Consider the following 21609-nt stretch of genomic DNA (forward strand, 5'->3'; position numbering starts at 1 on the left):
CCTTCTGAGGGCAGTTTTACAAGAATTTCTAACAGGTCAGATCCAAAAAGAACAGAATGCACTTGAAATAAACCAAGCTGATGGAATACTTAATTCTTGTTACTTTTGCTTTCTCTGCACCAATCACAGGAGAAAAAAAAAAAAAAAAAAAAAAAACAACACAACCAGATTTATACCAAACAGAAAAAAAAGAAAAAAAAGGAAAAAAAAAATAGACAAAACCCTGTTATTGACCACTTACAATTACATTTTGGACTATATTAAAAAAAAAAAAAAAAAAGAGAGAGAAAGAGACGTAATTAAAAAGCATCTGTTTCAAATGAAAAATTCTGAAATGAAAAGTCTAGAATTTGCTTTCAACACTTGCGAAACTGAGTGAATCAGTTGGTCCTAAATCACTACTAACATACAGAAGTGTTTAAACACCTGGAATATTTACACAAAGGCCCACACATAACAAAGTTCAAGACTCACAAAACAAACTATTTTGTAAAGCAGTTATCAGTTCTTGTCCTTCCACAGTAATAGCCATGGATGCTTCTTAAGTTCAACCAAAATAAATACATTTGAGGCATCAGACATCTTCACAAGGATGCAAAAGACAGAGCTACACTGAAAGCCCTACGATGCAAAAGAAAGTTCAGACTGCATTAAGAGTTCCCATGAGAAGCAGTGAGACAGACACAAAACCCTCATTTCTGTTTCAGTCGTAAAGCTAACTGACTAGTTAATAGCACAAGCTTTCCAAATTTATCAACGTAACTCAGTTCTATTTCTCTTTTCTGTTTTTGTTTGCTCAGGCTGTTTTTTGGAGAAGACAAATACAGATCTCACGAACCACAAGGAACAGAACTTGGGAAAGATTCAGAAACAGAGACAGAAGAGTGAAAAAGTGAAAATCCTTATGGGTTGCTATTTTTTTTTTTTTTTTTTTTTTAAGAGGAGGAGGTGAAGGGACTTAATGAACGACCCAGTGAAACCGTGTGGTTTGGGATTAAAGAACAGTGCCTGTCCCAGTGCACATCTGAGCTGTAACAGCTCACGTTCAGAAGGTGCACTCCTTGCAAACAGTCCCACAGTACGTACTTCAGAAATCACAAATAAGCCATAATACGACTTAAGACATTAATGCCGTTTAAAAGTGGAAAAAATACAGCAAACACTCCTGAGCAACCAATAGAAGGTTATCAGGAAAAACAAATGAATAAACATTAGCTGTAGTAAATCAGCTGCTCATTCTTTCTCATGTTGCATTTTATTTATAACAGTTCAAGCACAAGTCAGTAGCTGCCCTCCATTCCTGCACAGCCTCAGGGATGCAGACTGTTCAGTTGTAAATGCTCACCCGAATCAACACCATAATGTCATTTATTAGGCGTTTACACAATAGCATCAGCTTCAGTAAAACACCTAAAAAATTAGCAAGTCGATTTAAAGGGAAAAACGACTCCCCATTAAATCCTATTCAGATCTGCTACTTCTCACCAGGCCAAAGCATACATACATCTCCTCCCGGGCAGGCTTCCTCTTTGTAATGTTAAAAGAACGATTTAAAAGAATTGCGGGTGAAAAATGTGGGTGACATTTAAATATTGTTGAGGAGGGGGATGGGGCTCATTTGGTGTTATCGAAACATCTTCAGTTTACAGTTTCATTGCTGTAAATAAGAAACGGAAGAATACTGCCTGCTGCACTACAAAGACCGGGACAAAAAGACAGCATGAAGCTTTCTCCTGGAGAGCAGGCTACAAAATCTGAGGAAACACCATACGGTGCTCTGGTGTATGGAATTTATTAATTTTTGTTCTGAGCATAATGGGTATTTCAAAGTATTCCAAGACCTTTCATAGCCCTCCATATCTTGTCCACCTCATCTGAAGGTGGAGGGTCGTATGTCCGCCCTTTCGATTATTTGCAGCATACACCCTGTTAAGATTCAACAAAGATGTTTTTAACCCTTCTGCAGTCTGTGTGTGGGGTTGTGTGTGTGTATCAGTCTAACATTAAATCCAACTTTAGATATTTATGCACATATATGTGAGAACAGTAACGGAGAAAGCAGAAGAGTAGAGTTTGCACCATACACTCACAGAAGTGTATTTTCCAGTATTACTCGTGGAAATGTGTTTCTAAAATAGCAAGGGGGAGTTTGCTGTAGGAGTTTACTTTCACACTGGGCTCACACCATCCATATTTCCTCACTAGTTATTCTGCTATAATTAATTCCCATCACCAGATTAACAATGACAAAGTTAATTAAGTTAATTTAGCTGGGAAAGTTGCTGAATCAAACACAGAAAAGCAAAAGCACGGCTCCACAACTGTAAGCTCTCTGTAATGAAAGCAGATGAAAAATAACTATCTTTACACCAGGCAGAGTATCAGGAAACATAAACTAATCCTTAATCAACAATACTTACAGCCAGATCTGCTGAAAAGAGGAAAGAAATTTTAGTAAGATTCACAATGGCCACAAACTTAAATCACGAGGTAGTGTGTCCCCTTAATCAGGAGCAAAAAATAAAGATACCACATAATAAATAATGAAAAAGAAGTACAACTATGTTCATTCTCAAAAGTTTTTAAGAACAATGAAATAATCTTCTGATCTGAAATATTCACAATTTGCTTTTCATTTACATATAAAAAAAGGTACCTTGTAGAGACCAAAGAAGCCTAAGTCCCGTAGTACAGTGAGGGCACTAACACGAGGGCCAGTAGTAATTTCTCCAGCCACCTGTAGTCGAATCTTGACAATTTCTAGTGGATTGGTAAAGATCACTTGAGAACCTCCAGCCTGAAATTAAAAGTAAAAGGCAGTATGTTAACTCATTAAATTATTTGCAACATATGTCCTGCTACATATAAGAGAATATGTTTTTAATCTTGCTGCCGTCAGTTCAGCCATTAGCAGATGTGAATTTTAATATTAGTTAATAAGCTGCAGCTCCAAGGCAAGAAATCTACCCCACATGAGATGAATGGTCAGGAAACAGAAAGGAAGCAGGTCAGCCACTGCAGGACACTGCGGTACATCAAACACTCTGCCTCAACTCCTGCTGCAAGAACGTATTCACCAACATCAATTCACAAAATACTGACAAGCCAAGAACATCGTAAAGCAAGTAACAGAGCAAAAGAGTAACCAAGCAAAGAAATTGAGAAGATCATGCTGGTACTTTGTGAAAACATACTGCTGAGGAGTAGAAGTCTGGCAGAAGCTTATTCAATTTTGGCACGAGTTCACAAAACAAAGAATGCATGGATTCCAGAAACCAGAACTGCAGATATCTTTTCCTCTTCTAAAGCCCCACTGAAATACTAGCTTCAGAGTCACTAAATGCTGCTTGATTCAAGAGTCTGAGCTCCACATCATTACTTGCGCACCAAGTAACAAAGGTCTAAAGCCTGAAGGATTCCATTCATCAGAACTGCTTCAGTGTCGGTCTGTATTTGTTGGTAAGGTACCACTGAACTCATCTTGTAAGCTAGTCAGATTTAAAACACAGTGGTAGCAAGCACTTTAGACTGCGCCAGTTCTATTGAAATTCATCTCATTCACAACAGGTGACACGAGGCATTACCATTTTGGCACACCAACAGATCCCAAGCTTAAATTTGAAACGAGAAAAAAAGGTTACATGACACAAGCTAAGTGAATTTAGAAATACTCATTTGAGCTCCATTTGGCCAAAATTCAACAGCGTCATTCTAACTTCTGTTAATTTCTTAATTACACAGCCCAGCAGCTACGCTCTTTTTGAGGCTCTGAAATGACAGACTATGCAAAGGACAACCCTCCCCACAACAAAACAATTTTTTTTCTAGAAGGCAATGACTAAAATAAAAGCACTTCCATCTAGCCATGTCTAGTATGTAAACACTATGTGCACATCTTTTTTAAATTATCCAAATGTTAAAAGAATTAATCATAGCTCAGATCAGCTATCATTCAAAATAAAAAATAGGCACAGTAATATGGTTTAAATAATGTGCTGAAGAAATGGCAAATCGCACGAACAACTATTCTTGTCTACCACTTAGACTGAGCATACACAGTGTGGTTACAAATTAAAGTCTTTACATAACCCCCCAAATATCCCAAATGTTTCCTATTTTGACCAGAAAAAGCATGCTCTTGTGTAACTCAACTGGTTTTGACTTTCAAATTGGCATAATTTAATTTAACTGCATTTACCAAACCAGAATCCTGGTACATATAAAATTGCTATTCCTATTGCCATCAGAAATTAGGATGATAAATTATTTGGCACGTACTTTGATTTCAGGTTTGCACTTAAAACATATTAAGTTAGCACTCAAAAAAAAAAAAAAAAAAAAAGGAAAGAAAAAAAAAAAAAGACATTCTCTTTTATTTGTGTACTCATCTAGCAAAGTCTCAAAATCAAAGCAAACACTGGATGGGTTTTTCTGATGAATTATAAATTCCTATGTGACAAACAGTTTGGTTTATTATTACAAACATTAAGTGTTCCCACACTGCCATCACACATTTTTCATTCTTAAAATGATAAAATCCCAATTGCAAGGTGCTAATATTCATTTGCAAGTTTGCTAGAGTCATCCTCTAAAACACATTAATTTAAAAACTCATATTAACTGCTCTATGTTAGCACAAATAAACTGCTTTCTCTCAGTGTGATATTCTTGCATTACATTGTACCATGACTCCATGGGAAGTGTTTCTTTAATTTTCACTACAGGAAAACCATATCAATACTCATAAGATGACAACAAAATTAAGTTTAATTGATGATTATTAATGTACCAAAACATTGAGTAATTTAAAAATCTATAAAATGTTTATAAGTGAATGCCATATTTAGAGAAAGGAAACTGAAACAGACCTGTTTTTAATAGAGAATAAAGGCAAATAATTTCTGAATTCTAACGAGTGGGAAGTATTTAAAGTGCTAGCACATACAAATGCTTACATTTGCACGTCCAGCCTGGCTGTGGCAATACTTGGGAGTGTTACATGTTTGTGGCTCTGGGTAAATCACACAAGACTCCCTCTGTTTCAGCTTGCTATTTGAAAAATGGGGATGCTATTACTTACCCACCTCCTACAATCAGGCTCACTGTATTCAAATATTTAAAGCACTGAGACCTGTACACGCCAGGCATTACCAAAAACACTAAAACAGCTGATGTGAATTCTACTGGTTTTGTTGCCCAAGCAGTTCCTCTAACAAAAGACATAGGAAATTTCCATCGAAGTTCTTCTGCAAAACCATTTAGGTACTACCCCAGAACTCTTTGCACAACCTTTGTCATTCTCTGAATTTGATGGAAGATACACACCAAACATCAAATGATGAGTAATTGAAGGTGATAGGCCAGACAATACCTGACAGAAGGTCTTGGTAGGACCTATTGTAGTGGGTCTCAGCAGTACCCCACCAACTGCCTACCCTGCGATGGAAACGAAGGATGGTTTGACATCAGCCAGTGCACAGGCACTTCCAGTGGTAACAAGTACAGTCACCTCGTGGGGAGCTTTTATCACCCTGTTATTTAATCATCCGTGCTGGCAACTGCAGCTCCCTATTCTCAAAAGGGAGGGGAAGCAAACTGGAGATGGCTACTATATTGTCTAATGAAATGATTTCTTGCTTGTCTAGTACCGGTAACTCCTATTGCGTTATTCATCATCACAGTATGCAAGTGTCTCATAAATATTAATGGCTATTTCCTCCCAGTGCTCCTGTAAGGGAAGCACAAAGGCTCTAGTTTTACAAGAAGGGGATTTGAGGTAAGGAGGTTAATTGTATGCCCTGTGTGTGTGTCTCCCAAGCTCAAACAAGCAACTAGTAACAGTCTCCAGATATCCTGATCTCTAAATCAGTAGCTTGAATCACAATAGCATTGTTTCTGTCTTCTGAGTTTTTACATAGTGAATGTAATGAAAGAATCTCATTATTTATTTATTCGTTTATTTATTTATTTATTTTCCCTCTTCAAGGTGCTGGTATAAACTGTTGTGGAAAAGACATACAAAACATGATCAGTGTTATCAGCCTGCTCATTTTATTTGGCAAAAAGTTGAAGAACATTAACTTCTTGTTTGGCACCTTTCATAGTTAAAAGTGCACCTCATTTAAAAATTATTGTAAAATATATCCCAAAGGTAAGAACTTGGAAACTATTTTCTTGGCCAGAATAAACACTGTTTAAGCTCAGGTTGCTCAAACCTAATGATTTCTCCATTAAGTGTCATAAAAATCATGATAGGATAAACTTTTACAAACTCTTGAGTATAGATAGTTAGCAGTAACATCAATTTTTTTTACACTGAATACCCTCAACTCTGAATTCTTTATCTCCTCTTCCAATCATATTTCTTTTTTAAATAAACGAATGATCTGATTGGAAAAGCACATTTACTACTTTCCAGTTATTATGATGTGATTAAATAAAAACGGGAACGTTGGCTCATTTATAGGAGTGAATACCAAGAGCTTAATTATCTGAAAGGTCCCACAAAGGGCTCATATAATTCTAAAAGTATTTCTCATTTGACCTAATCACAAGCACTTACGGTTTTGTATGATATAAAGCAAGAAAATCAATACCTGCACCATCCATGAACTCCTCATACACAGATCACTAGAAATCGGCATGCCTACAAAACGCTAATTGTGTTTTAACACAAGAAGGGCTAGATGTGCACATGTGAATTTTTTTTTTATTTTTTTTCTCCCCACTTTTGCAGTTGTTCAACTCTGCACTTGGTATATCACCCAGCACCTCTCGATGGCGGTATAGCCTTGTACAGTCATGCAGTAATGCCTATCACATTCCTCCCTCTTCTTTCCTATTTTATAGAACAGCAGGGAGAAGCAGAAATAGTTGTGGTATTTTTTTTTCTGTCGATGGAGAAATACAATCCATCCTGTACAAAAAAAATTTCGTAACAGCTGCTAGCTTAACACTACTCCAGTTTAAGAAGTTGGAATGTTTTCTATTTCTTCACGTATTCAAATAATCTTGTAATAAACTTTACTGGCAAATAAACAGGTTTTCACATCCTTCATTACAATAAGGCAAGGAATCCTTGTTCTTTTTCATCTAAGTGCATTCTGTGCCCTTATGAGACTAGATAAGAAAAGAGTACACCAGACCTAACTCTCCAAAGGCTTTCAAATCTGCATTTGAAAGCTTCAGTGTACATTCTGAAAAGAATACAGCTTGTAATTCACAAAGAAAATTCTGTATTTTCCATCCCAAAAGAAAGTATTAGGTTGTGATTCTTCTCTTTTCATCACTATTGATCATCAGCTCTTCCAGCACCTCTAATTAACCTTATTTACTAGCTTCAAGCCATTAGGTTTTTCCTGTTTTCAGCTAAGAGCGTTTAGGGTTATCCTAGATTTTCTGTACCTAACTCGTCACATATCAGCTTCTAAGCTTATGGATAAATAAAAGGATTACTACTACTGTTAGAGTGTTAATATTTCCAACAATATCACCCAGGGACAGCAATTATGGCGATTAATGGCAACCATTAAAATACATAAGCACAGTATTATGCAATTATCCAGAGTCAGCGTCTGCAAAAGAAATTGTCTGCAATGCTTTGCTTACTCATTTGATTTACAAGACAACCACGTGGTACAAGATTCAAAATTTGTAGTCAACTACGTACCATATTCAGTCATACGGGCTACTGCACTCAGTCCCAGGATATTACTCCTTGCCACCTGTTTCCCTGTGCTTTTGCTAGTGTATACTAATCCTAATTTAAGTCAAAGCTCTGAAAGTACTAAGCATTGTACAAACGTGTTTTTTTTTTGTAAAAAGTAAACAATATAAATCTAAAATGTACTAAAAGGATTGAAGAATGGAAGTATCACCACCCTCACTGTACAAGAGGCAGGTAAGGCACATAAATATTAAATGATGTACCACAAAATCACATGTAGAAGAGCAATCACATCAGAAGAGCAAGATTTACAGAGAGCCACCAAAGGGCTCCAAACTACCTGTGAGAGTCTTGGTGTTCATATGCCCTGAGGTCACAAAAGTGTGAGACGAATTGTGTTGAGTTGCTGCATGTGGTTTCACTATGCAGTTCAGTGTTACCAGAAGAGATGCCGAGTAACAGACAGCTGTCCAAAGTGACTGTTTTTCTTATATATTTCAAAGGTGAAAACCTTAATTATGTGGCACTCTGTGTCAAGGGTAAATCACACTGGGTTCTCAAAAGGTTGGTTCTGTGTTACATTTCTTCAGATAAAGCCAGGCTTCAAAAACCCAGACAAGCCATCTCGTGCTATTTTGTGTCCTCTCATCTGCAGCCCTATCCATACAGCGTTCTGATAATGCTCTTTAGCAATGGGAGTTCATATAGTAAATACCTTTTCTTCAGATCATGAGGAGATTTCCTCAGCCCTCAATCATCTGCTTTTCACTACCCAGACCAGGCTAGCACAGAAACAGCTTTCATGCTGCTCAGGCAGAACTGTATTTTTCCCCAGCTAATCTTTGTCTTCCCAGGACAGACTTCTCTTGGCCTGGCTGAGGTCTAAGCTTGGGCTGCACAAACAGCAAATAGAGCTGTAATCAGCAAGTCTTGTTAATGGCCACAGGTACATAAAATGCAAAGCAAGTCCCTTCAAACATTCACTTAAAAAGCTCATAAATAGGATTGCAATTAGCCTGAACAGAAGTGCATCCCTGCTACTGCTTCATATAGATAAGCAAAATTCAGATACAACTTGTGAGAATTTCCAGAAATAGTTTATTAATAATCTGCCTACACAGAAACTAACAGGAGCATGGTTTCTTTATAAGCACAGACCAACTCTGCTCAGGGGGAAAAAAAAAAAAAATTGCAGATTCTATATTTTCTATGTTATAGGTAATTCAGTTCTTAGAAGCCTAGCCAAAAAAAATCAAAGTGGAGCCTTCTTGATTGGCATTATAAAAGCAATTAAGCTACAGACCTGTCAAATATGTTAACATTTGGCTCTGTCTGCTCTACTTGTCTATTTTGACTAGTTGTGGAATCATTTAATGATTTACAGACCTTTCAAGTCTTACAGCATGGTAGCTATATTAAAATTGTGACCCATTATTTTTTGGTCACATCATAAATTACTGTGACATCATAAATATCTTCCTTTTTCTCACAGAAAGCTAGACTTTAATTCCCAATTTAGTTTGAGGTTTTCTTTCTTTCTTTCTTTCTTTCTTTCTTTTTTTTTTTTTTTTTTTGAACCTGCACACTTAAACAGTACAATATTTTACTGCTTTTAAAAGAAGTGATTACAGGAGAAATGAATGCCTCATAAAATACAATTATCAAAACAATAATGTTTTAAGCTAAAATGCATCTCCATGTAAACTTTTGGTCAATACTTCTAATACAGGAAAAAAAAAGAAAAAAAAAGGAAAATATGTGGTATACTTCTTGTAAAAAATGGTCTTTTTAGTGGATAGAACTGATCTGTTCTGCAATCTGACAGATATCAACATAAACCTACAAACTCCATCTAGTTTAAGAGTTTGTACAAATCCACTTCCATCCTTCACCCTGGTCCCTCTCTATTTTTATTCTCTTGAGGAAGAAGGGAAGTGAAAAGGAAGAGAAAGGGGGAAGGGAAAGAGGAAAGTACCTCTATTTTGTAATGGGAAAATAATCTTAGAAAAAAAAATAAAATTAAATGAACTAATCTAAAAGGAAAATTCAGTGGAGTGAAATCACGTTCCATGCCACTTCTGACTGTTTTCAGGAAAAGCCAGTTTAAGCAGGTATGACTGGGGAAAAGATTCAGTAAAACTATTTTTAAAACATCCAAACCTGCAAGGAAATGTGGGGTGAGGTCACAGAAAAGCAGGAACCCGACACCAGGAACATCCCCACCCTTTGGTAAAAACCTCTTGGAAGGGTTATCGTGTTACCATATGCTGCCTTCCCCAGCTTCACTGTAAGGCTCTAAAATAAAAATTAGCTGAAATTTAACTGCAGACACTTAAAACAGAGCAGTGTTGAAACAGAATGGGTTTGCAAAAGTGAAGTTATATTTAAGCCCATATTGAACTGCTCCATTTTTTTTTTTTTAAAAAAAAAAAAGTTTAACATTGGTCAGAAGTTTAACATTGGTCAGAACCAGTATGCTACAAACAACTGCAATTAGTAATTTAGAGGAGAAAAGCGTACGTTTCAATATCTAATGAATTACACTATACTCAGTGTATTTTGTTCCATTACATTAATTAAATATACTTGAAATCTAATTCATTTATTTAACAAAATAAATTCCATGTAGTAAGTTTTAATTTTCATCAAGAAAAAGAATAGTTTTTGGAGCCCTCTGAACCTTTCCATAGGCAAGAAATGTGACCGTTGGGCTTTTATACGTGTATGTACAACTGCCCTTTAAAGTGAAATGGAACTTATGGTCTCTGGCTACAGGGAGAATGGACTTCTTAGAGTAAATCTGCTAAGAATACAAGAAACATATGCCATTTGCTTTCAAAGCTAATATGAGCAATCATAAAGAAGACCATTATTACTTAACCATCTCAATAAAGTACACCAAAACTGGTCTCTGCAATAGCAGTTTGTAATTCTTTTTTTCAGATATACATGCAGAGATTCCGCCCCCCCGCCTCCTTAACGCTCAGTTTCATTTTTATCCATAGCTCAGAGTCCCTGGACAAATCGAAGAGAATTTTGTCAGATTTAGGTTTCTGAATAATGAAAAAAAAGATTGATACCTTCAGACACAACTTAGCAATGTCTGAATTTCTGTAAGCGATCTGAGAATCGTGGTCCATCTCTCTGCCTCCAGTAAAATTCGACAGAGAAAAATGCAGCTCAGATGTAGACTTATCTTTATTACTCTCTAAAACATAAAACAAATGCTGTGAATAGCTTAATAAAACTATTTGCACTGGACTGGTTATGTGACACAATTCATCTGGAATTTCACATCATACTCCTTTATAAAAATCAGTTCTGGACAGGTTTTTTGCTCTTTCTAGATGAACCCCATCTTAATCATATCTAATTGTTATGTTCCATGGCAGAGTTGAGGTTGCCCAAGCAGATCCATTATGTTTCAACTTTATTGTGATTGCTATAAAGTCTCTAGAAATATGCCTATAATTGCCTTGACAGCTTAAATAAAAGCAGATCTGTACGGGGTCTGTAATTGTACGGTGCTACAGGACTTAAACTGGCTAATAGTGAGTGCACACTGAGCAGCTGGGAAGAAAAAGACTGTGCACTTGGAAAGAGGAGGGAGAGTAGGAGGAAAGGTTACAAAGCAAAATGTTTTTCCCTTTTCTTGTAGAACATCAGGCCTCTGATTTACCTCTATAATTGTATTGCTATATGCAGACAAGTCCACATATATTGAAAAGCTGTTTCTTTTCAGCTGTGCTACAGTACTTCCTCCATCTTTCTTAATATTTTGTGTGTATTTTCTAAGCACTCTATGTTGAATCTTCACATTTCTTCCACTGACAATTCCAGAGACAAACCATATTTTTCAGTTAAATGTGGAACTGCTTCATATTTATGGAAATAAGTAAAATTATTGTTTCATCTGAAAGCTTAGCAGTAACTAAGTGGCAGCAGTTAAAAAAACCCAAAATAATCTCTGTGCCACTTTTAAAGAGCTTTTAATCTGCTAATATAACCCCAAAATAGGAATAATAATCAGCACTGTATTAAAAAAAAAAAAATCAGTTTGTTTTTAATGACATTTTTCAGGAAATTAGATTTAAAAGAAGCAAGTAATAAAAAATCAGTAGGAGTGGTGATTATTCTTTACTTCAATATATAAATTAAAGATCATGGAAAACAAAGACTTATATAAACTACAAGATTATCGTCACTGTAAATGAAGAGATTTCAAGCTGAATTTAGTGCTTCCTCAAAATCATCCTTTTTCCTGAAGGGAAGTTACAGCCAGTATCAGCTGAAATCAAACCTAACATATTTTTGCACTTTTTCTTTTGAGGAGGCCAAGTCAGATTTGTAGTTTAGATGCTTAGCAGATCATAGCTCTATGATATCACTATGCTACATCTTAGTACTGGAGCTCTTCACTGTTCTAGTAATGGTAAGACCTATATAGGATTTGGATGAGTCCTAACTACGCAGCAGAGGCCTGCGTTCATGGTAGGTGTCAGGCACTGAGCAAATCTTTCCATATATTTTCATAGGTAGCAAACACTAGAGTCACTAAACAAATTCCTACACTGGAGATGGAAATTTTGAAGCAACTATTTACACAGAAATCCTCCTTAAGATTCTGTATAAAAACACCAGGGTTGTATTTTTAATTGTATTCTTGGAGGTCTCAAAAAAAAAAAAAAATATTCAGACAATCTATCACTTTCATCTTCACATAATAAGCTAGGAAACACACTGCTTACTGAACTAAGTGCCACCAGGTCACGGAGTAAAAGATCTATTTTCTTCTTTTCTTCTTTTCTTTTTTTTTTTTCAGCAGAGAAAACAGTTTACAAAACAGAAAAAGACTTGTTCAATGAAACAATCAGCTTTAGTTACAAGTGCAAAAGTCAGCCATGTGTACTAATTCTCAGTAATTATGATGCAAAGCGAGCTCCTTAGGGACTTAAAAGTCAACGCCTGGCAACGGTTGGACGAACAGCAGAGTGGAGCTGCTCAGGTGATACTGACCCCTTCAAAGCCCTTTGTGTTACTGAACAGCCAGAAACACCCAAGAATCAGCTTGGTCCTCCCTTTCTTAGGTATTAACGCTGTAACGAACTCGTGGGGCTGGTATTTAAAGCACTGAAATCTACCACGATTTCCAGCACAAAACCCTCGCATAAGCAATGAATGGGCTCCAGGGAAATACAAGCACGGAGAAAGGAAAATGTAATCTCAGTGTTTGTAACACAATCACAGCTGAAAACTAAATGTGGAGAGTGGAAAGGTGGTAGGGCAGGTTTCTTTTCATACAACACCTCTTAGCTGGCTGCCCCTTTTTAGACTGTAACACATCATACTCTCCACTCTCCTTGCCTCCCTCATAAAGGATTGCTACGCTTTCAAACGAGGTAAAATCCAAGACCAAAAATTTTCAAAAGCATTCAGCGATGTCCTTGCTGCTTCCACTGAAAGCACAAGTTTCACACGAACTGAAATTGGGACAAAAGGTTGGGCCAGTCCAACATTCGAACTTCTAGGAGAGACCTGCCTTTGGCATTTCACATTTTACGCATATGTTTATATCATGAAAGGAAAACCCATTTCTTTTCCTCGAAAAGCTAGGCACCACTTGTAATGACAGTCTGTGTTACTAGGCTGAATTCGGTTTAAAATTACAAAAAAAAACAAAGACCACCTGCAGCTGAGACAAGTTGCAACCTATCTGCCTGGCACCAGACTATGCCCTTAAGTTAAAAGGAGCACTTCAGTTAAAAGGAAACTCAGGGCATTCTGCCACCGCACGTCTGCTGCTAGAACCTCATGCAGCATCCCGTTCTTCATATGTGTTTCGAATTCCAAGCGCAACGAGCCAACAGTTACAGCACGTTTAAAATACATCTCAAGCCACCTATCTCTGAAAGCAGATCCCTGGTTTATGATGAACTGCTGGCAAAAAGCTTGCCGGTGAATGACAGGTCTCTGTAAAGAGTGCTTTTTCTACTGCATTAAAAAATCCACAGCAGTCTGTAAAAATAAAAACTCCAGAATAAATGACATTTTAAATGAAAATTTTGCTGAGTTTCTATGGCTGCTATGTTCACAAGATGTTTTATTAGTGTAAGGGGCAAATACTTTTTACTCCGCAAGTAGTTTATTGCATTTTCCCTTCACTTACAGCATGCTTTCTATTTAGGACTTCAGAGCCCCACATTCTTCTCCCCCCCCCCCCCCCTTCTTTTTTTTTCCTCCCCTGAATGCTACTAGAGTTACAGAACAAGGGGATCCTACCTGGCAGTCTACAACAGGTCAGTGATCAAACAGGGGGCAGTGAGACAGCAGCCAAATCCTGCCCCATCTCCTGAGAATTACAGAAAGCCAGAGCTTCTCAGCCCATGAGGCATCAAGCCACTGCACCCCAGGCTGAGATAATCCATAGTATGCTCCCTGTGAGCACACACAGAATGGATCTCTGCACCGACTGAGGCTGAGATGCATGAATTTGTTTTTAAGTTGCTGCTCAGTGCAGTTTTCAACACGGGTAGAAGCTGCTTGAAAATGTGACCTCATCTGTCTTATGACAGCAGAAACAAAGATAGATTGAAAATATACCACCATTGCTATGCCCTGGTGATCAAAGCCAGTTTAAATAAACACTGTTCTTTATCTGGAAAGTGCACTGGTCTCTGAATAACGATTCATTTTACTTAACGTATTTACATTTGCTAGAACAAAATCAATACACCAGGTAAAGTAAGCTGTAACATGAACAGACAGAACTAGACCAAAATGTGAAGTATAATCATTTACCCAGGAATATACCACTTGTTCATTAAGATACCACTCACTGCAAGGAAAACAATCTTAAAAACATAGTGGATTTTAAGTGCAGCCTACATTCAGGAACGCATTATGTACTGAGTTAACATTAGACAGCCTACGTCTGCTGTGAACTCAAGGAAGCATGAGTAGTTTTTGCCATTTCAAACAGCCAGTATTGCTGCAAAAAGTGAAAATTAGTGGGCGCAATAACACATCAAGAAAGAAGTGACGTGGCAGAGTGGGTGCCACAAAGTAGTAGCTAATTATTAATTTCTGGAAAGGTTAGCATGAATCCTCTTTAGGCCATAAGCTACAGCCAACACTCACAAAGACAGATTCTGTATTAAGGAAACAAACTAAGCTGTGAGAATTATACAGTGCAGTTACAGGCATGATGCACAGATACATTTACCCTTTCATCAAGAGTGGCTGGCCTATCTAGGAAAGAACTGAGATGCTCTAGTAGAGTCTGCTCTTGAACCGGATCTGTGGTTAAACAGAAGCCTTAGTCCACATAGGTAATCTTACACACCATACTTTCATGTAGCTCAAATTAAGGAAATTAAAGATACTTACACAGCCACCAGCAAGAATTTCTGCAGCCAGTGGGACGGAGCCATCTTTACTCATAAACTTATCTCTCACAAAATCATTAACCTTAAAAAACAAACATTGATGAAAGCCAGTAAATCACAAGGTTGGGGAAAATGCTCTTTTTTTGCAACTAAAAATGCAAATACATCCATGCAGTTAAAAGATACTAAACAAATCTTAGATTTTATATGATATATTAAAATTGACTATTATTTTCTTCCCAACAAAGATATGCAACATTCAGTTTTGAATCATTGGAGAAAAATGATAACAATTGGTAATTAAATAAAATAATAATTATCAAAACTTAGCGATAAACTCATTTAAGACTTTAAAATATTCACAACATTTGCAAATTGAAGTATAGTTCTAAACAAATATCAGAACGTTCAGTAATAAGTTTTAATGCAATAGTAATTCACTTAACAGCAGTAAGTATCTTTCACGTTTTAAAATGCATTTTACTAGCTTTTGTGAATAACCATTGCATTAAGATCGGCCTATAATGAGAATTCTTCAGTGTTTTCAAATCATTCAAGAAATAACAAAATTACAGAAGACAGACATTTAGGAAAAAAGGCACGCAAACAAGTTCCTTTTTTATCAACACTTCACTCCATGTTCAAATTATCTCCTGTAGTGCAAAAATTAAACATACAGGAACTACGTGAAGAAACAGAAACAAAAGCCCTCCAATCTCAATAAATAATTACTCATTCTTGCTAAGAGGTGAAACCAAAGCCCTGCACTAGTTACAAACAAGCAGACAGATGAAGAAGTTGAATAAGCTTGTTATATTTTGGAGCCAATCCAAAAATAAGTTTTCAGTGAGATTCTTAAAATACGCTTAGAAACATGTGACTTGTATGCCACTTGCAGCATTCACAAGTGAGATATAAACAGTTGCTTTGTGCAATTAAGTTTCTATCAAGCAAAAACGATGGAATGCACTTTATCAACTAGCTGACACATAAAGAATAAAAATCCTTAACAAGCTAACTGTAATTAGATGGACTTTAAAATGTGAGGAAGTGCAAGAATAATCCATTTGCAAACTTACAGTAAGTTTTATGGCCTTCTCTGGTGCTACTCCTAATAGCTGTGGTAACAGACCTGTAAGGTAGAGAAAGAGAATTCAGTGCATCAGTAACTTGGTATTAACTAAACAAATCAACAAATGTATGTAGAGATCACCACCTAGAAGCGGGCAATTTTTACAGCAATTTTGTGTTATTATATTTAATGAGAGTACTTAAACATTCCATTTTGAGAACAAACTCTGTGCTACCACTTCAAGTCACAGTAACTTCCTACATATGCTATAGTTACTTTAGCTTTCTTAAATCCGTGATATTAGCTCACGTTACACTTAAGCACCAACACAGATCTGCCAACTATGTTTCACTATCTGTCCTACACTTACATTTATTTTCTGCATCTCCACACGAAAATGTGTGAAGACTTTCTAATAAATTCTGGAAGATACAAGATATATCTATTTCAAAAATCATGACCGCAGAACTTTTTTTTCTGGCAACAAAAACAATGGCTTTAGAAGGTAGAACCCAAGGGGACAGGAATCAAAATAATGTAAAACATTTGACCATGTACGACTGCATTCTTGAGCATACTGCCCAGCTAACTCACCAGGCCATAGAACAAATTATGCTACCTTCTTCCCAGATATGGAATTTATTTTGTTGGAAGTGATGCAGTATAGAACTGAAAGCAAGAACCTAACTTCTCATTTCACTTGCCTGAAGTTAAAGACAGTATCTCGTTTGGGCTACACAACCTCAAAAAACACAGAGCTTTGCAAATAAGCCTGGGGCTAGAACAGTGTTGCAAGCGTTGCCATGAGCACTCTTCAAATCACACAGGCTAGATGCAGACCCCAGTGCTTTAGAATTCTAGACAGCACCTCTGGGTACTTTCTACAGAGTCTGACATTTACAGTTCTACAGTTCTGGAGAAAGACAACAACTAACATCCCACTTCTAAGAGCTCACTTGCAGAAAAGCATTTCCCCAAAGAGCTAAAAATCAGAATAAGAAAGAGATAAATGAACACGCAATGTTGTATTCTTCCATCCTGGTACCATTTATCAGCTTTATTGGCTATCAGTGATAATCTTAGCAAGTAAAAGATGGCAGAGGATAGCACCGTTTGGATGTGGTAGCCAAAAAGTCAGTCGTGTTTATAAACTAATGCCTTTAAAATTTTGCACTAGCAGTACTAGGATTTTTGTTTTTAAATTGTTGGAAAGAATGATTAATTTCTGGTATACACATACACCTACGATTTATCCGAGATCCATGGAAAACCAGGATTGTAAGGCTAAGTACTTGAACAAAAGAATGCAGTAGTACTAAGTTTGTGTACAGTTCCTCAAAATAAGAGATTTTGCTTTACATTTCACAATTTGAATTTCTGAGTCAGTTTTAGCTGCATTAGGTGACTTCACTGAAAAAAACATTAAGTCAAAATTGTATAATTAAATGTTACATTTTCTGCAGCACTACGAATAAAAGACTAGGATATACATTGTACAGGATATCTTTACAGCTTTAACTTTATGCAGACCAAATTATCTTTGTAAATCTTATATTAATCTAAATTTACATCTGTAGGACTTACGTGGCTTTGTATAGACATTTTGGCTAATGAATTTGTATCTTCAGTGATTAAAAAGATGCTTTTGCCAGCTGCATAGGGAGGAATAGGGACTCTGCTTGCTTCTATACCTATGTAACAAAGCTATTTCTGAGTGGTACATTTGTGGTCCAATTATCCTAACTAAATTCTTGTTATTATTCACCCTTTTGACGGGAGCTCTGAAACACTGTTGAAAGAGTTCAGAGCATGATAAAGATGGTAAGTTTTGGAAGAAGGAAAGCATATCAAGCGACACACATGAAAACACTATTTTTCTCTTGAGGTTATCTTCACGTGCTGGGGATTTTTCAGTATTACTATGCATTAACAGCTCAGCAATATGACACATGCACAGATGTAGGACAGGGTTAGAATTATCTGACAGTGTCTTGAAGAATGTATGCTTTTATTACAGAATAACATTTTGCACATAGGCAGCCTGCTAGTATAGTATACAGCAAACAGATTATACAACCCATTTTCATATATCCAAAACTCTTGTGTAGCAATTACCACACACTACTTCATATCTGACACATCATCACACAGTGACTCTCTGGAAAGGTGAAGTTATGCGTGAGACAGAACATCAGAAACTGCATGCAGAGTTTGCAAGATCGTACAAGCTACTTTTTGAAAACAGCCTAAATACAGCCAAACAATACACACACAAAAGCTCATCCAGCCCATTTGTGGTGATGGTATTGAGCAGAAATCTTACTTGGCCAAAGCATTCTTCAGTCTTCTAACAGTGAAACTTCAGTTTCACACTGTGTAATGGATGAGATTTTCCCATCACGTTAGAAAAAACCCACTGTATGAAGGAGCTTCTCAGTGTAGGTTAAATATTTGAAACTATTTTGGCACGCAGTGTAGAAGTGTGAACAGAATAATGCCAAATTTTCCTATTACAGGATTCATACAAGAAATTAGGCAATTAATTTCCAGTTGACATTTAAACACAGTTTAATGAGACTGCAAACTAGGTTTTTCTTTCAGGAATATTTTGTGCTGTGACAAAACATTACAATATTTGCTTACACTTCCATTCTACAAAAATGGTACTTCACTGCAAATTCCAAAGGAAAGCACTGTCATGGTCTTGTATCACTTCCATAAAGTCCATCAATAATAATTAAATTGGATGATGAATGAATGAATGAACGAATGAATTTTAAAATCTAAGATTGGAAGGCATCTGTAGTCAGTGCACTGTTAGAAGCACCATCTGAAGAAATGAAACTAACACATTTCTCAATAGCTAATAACCATAGATAACAGAGTCTTCTACAGCCCTTTTCTCAGTCTCTAGGTAAAGTGCATTAACTAACATGCATGACTACTGAACAATTCAGTGAGCTGCATTTTATTGGTACTTAAATTTCCCATAGAAATTCCATCTAGAGTAGATGAAATAATCTCTTAATCTCACTGGTTCAGACTGTTAAACACTCTGTGACTCATTAGGGTGAACATGCAATTAAAATATTATTAAGAAATATAAATGATTTCATCAGTTGGAAGAGATGTTGACTGATCAGAGATTCCAATCCTTTCTTATATTTGCATGTATATAAATATCTGTGAATTTTGGAGTACATATTTCAGATACAAGTGTAACCACAACATTAAATTATAGGTATCTAAGGTGAGAATTGTTTTAAGCCATGCTGAGAAAGAAACAGACAAAAATTTTATCTCAGGAAAAAAAAAAAGTGCCTAACAACACAGCATTCAAGTAGTAGATGCTAAAAAAGTAAAGACCCTACGGAGGTTTGTATCATATTTGCCTTTTAAAATTGAAGCATCTTCTCAGTAGAAGTGGGTTGGTTATCCTTAGAATTCCATGCTCTCTTTACATCCACAAGATGGTGTAATTTATCCTTATCTGAGACAGTGGTTTAGAACATGGTGGTTTTGCCCTTTTCAAGTTTGGAATAAAATAGCAATATAAGGAAATACATCAGTTCACTTTATTGGATGGAACTACGCATCTTGTATTAAAAATATCTTTGAAATGGCTCAGTTCAGAGAAGGATTTGTAACTCCTGCTTGCTTTCTTGCAGTTTGGTATGGAAAACAGACTACCACTCCAAATCTTTACATGTTTTTTGTTGTTCTAAAATAAAGGTCTTGCATTACTGTTCTGTTAAGTAGTAGGAGAATTCTATCAGATACTGCTCCCTTCTCCAGCAGGATTAAAAAAAAATAAAAAGTAACACCGTGTAAGAAAGAGTGAGCAGCAAGAGTGGTTTACTAATTTGTCTTACCCAGCAAAACATTTAAGATCAGAATTAGATGACTCTTAACTTTACTGCATGACATTGGGTAAATACACTGATCTATCTATAAAATCTTTCTTTCAAATTTTCTTGCCCTTTCAAGCTTAATCGGAAACCTTCGTTCTGTACTTGCCTGCTCAACCTTCCCCAGTGTGATCTCCTCAAAAATCATGCAATGGAAATCAGGCAATTATGGGAAAGCACAGAGAACGTGTCACACCTCCTAAGGCTCCTTCACCACTTTACTCTTTTAAAAGAGAAGTTAAATCAGGCTGCCCTTTAGGTAGCGAATGCGCACAAATGCAGGTCTCAGCTTCTGAAATGGTGTCCTATTGCACAATTTCTCCTATATAATCCAGAAATGAGATTATTGCCCAAGGTTTAGAAGTTCAGCTGTACCAAACTGGTATTTGGTCTGGGATTTCACTATTCAGTACTCCTGGGAAGACTGAAAAGTAGTAAAGGGGACAGAGAATGGAAAGATCAGCAATGCAGATGGAAACTTCAAAAGTTGACTGAATTTGGCAATGAAAAATCATTTTAAAAATATGACAAACAAATGGAGTCAAAATCCACATTTTGACATTTCTGACTTTTTTTTCCAGGCAAAAAGTCACTATACCTCATAATTTATATATGACAGGAGTGAAGAGCTGTGGAATTCTACATGTTTATTCTTTCAAGATAATGGAAGATGGAATACGTTTGCAGGGAATATATTCTGTTCTTTTGCTGTATTTTTTTTCTTTTATGATCACAACTGCTATAAACCCTTACAAAATAGAAACCCTGTCAATACTCCTTATTAAATTACTAAGCCTACTAAAAAAAACTGCCTTAATCACATTTAATAGTAACAGACTCTTCCTGTTTCCAGTTGTGCCAAAATAATCACAAAGTTTGTATTTCGAGTAGAAGCCAACTTACAGCAACTGAGATCATACCTCATAGAGTGTCAGTGCACCACAAGACATACTTTTAGTGTTGTTTTACACTTTGTCTTGTAAAGCTGTTAGTGTTTTTTGTTGTTGTTACTGCTGCTTTTCAGGTGCATGCAGCTTTGTCAGACCCTAATACGTTTTACTGACATCTTCCACTCCTCATTCCTGACTCAACTGCTTTTAGAAATTTGTTTTCTTTATTATATACATCTTATTTTCAAAAGCCTAAAAGGAGTTTTTAAGCTAGATGCTAAAAATGAAATAAATAATGCAAATTTCAAATCCACCCCACCAAACATCACAGATGGGAGAGAAACATCTTCAATAATTCAGATAGTAGAAGTCAATTTATCTCTTTGACAGAGAGGAACTAGTCTTATGAAGTAGTTAATGATTCTTTTAACTACCTCTGACTTACATCATTGATGTCATAATTGTGACAAGGGGAAAATTAAAACAAACAAACAAACAACAAAAAAATCAACAAACAACTGTAGGTACTTATTTAAAATGTCCAAAATGAGAATGATTTAGACCTCAGACAGAGCAAGTGAGCTTTCAGAACTTTGTCCATTTACAATAGAGGGAGAATGGAACAATTAATTTCACAGCTTGGGAGTAATGGTTACATATAGTAAGCTAAGTTGATCCCAACTCATCT

At 36.4% G+C, this 21609-nt stretch overlaps 1 protein-coding gene across 3 annotated transcripts in view; it reads right to left on the reverse strand.

Moving 5' to 3' along the window:
- SLC25A13 (solute carrier family 25 member 13) overlaps window positions 1-21609 on the reverse strand; it is a 92243-nt gene that overhangs the window by 14186 nt on the left and 56448 nt on the right. For all 3 annotated transcript variants that reach the window (XM_052692388.1, XM_052692387.1, XM_052692389.1), the window contains 3 exons: window positions 16131-16183; window positions 15053-15133; window positions 2657-2797 (listed from right to left, as the gene is read on the reverse strand). In XM_052692388.1, coding sequence (XP_052548348.1) covers window positions 2657-2797; window positions 15053-15133; window positions 16131-16183 — 275 coding nt within the window. The remainder of the gene's footprint in view (window positions 1-2656; window positions 2798-15052; window positions 15134-16130; window positions 16184-21609) is intronic.

The sequence above is a fragment of the Tympanuchus pallidicinctus genome, unplaced genomic scaffold (genome assembly GCF_026119805.1).
Source record: "Tympanuchus pallidicinctus isolate F22 unplaced genomic scaffold, pur_lepc_1.0 scaffold3, whole genome shotgun sequence".
Taxonomy (NCBI): domain Eukaryota; kingdom Metazoa; phylum Chordata; class Aves; order Galliformes; family Phasianidae; genus Tympanuchus; species Tympanuchus pallidicinctus.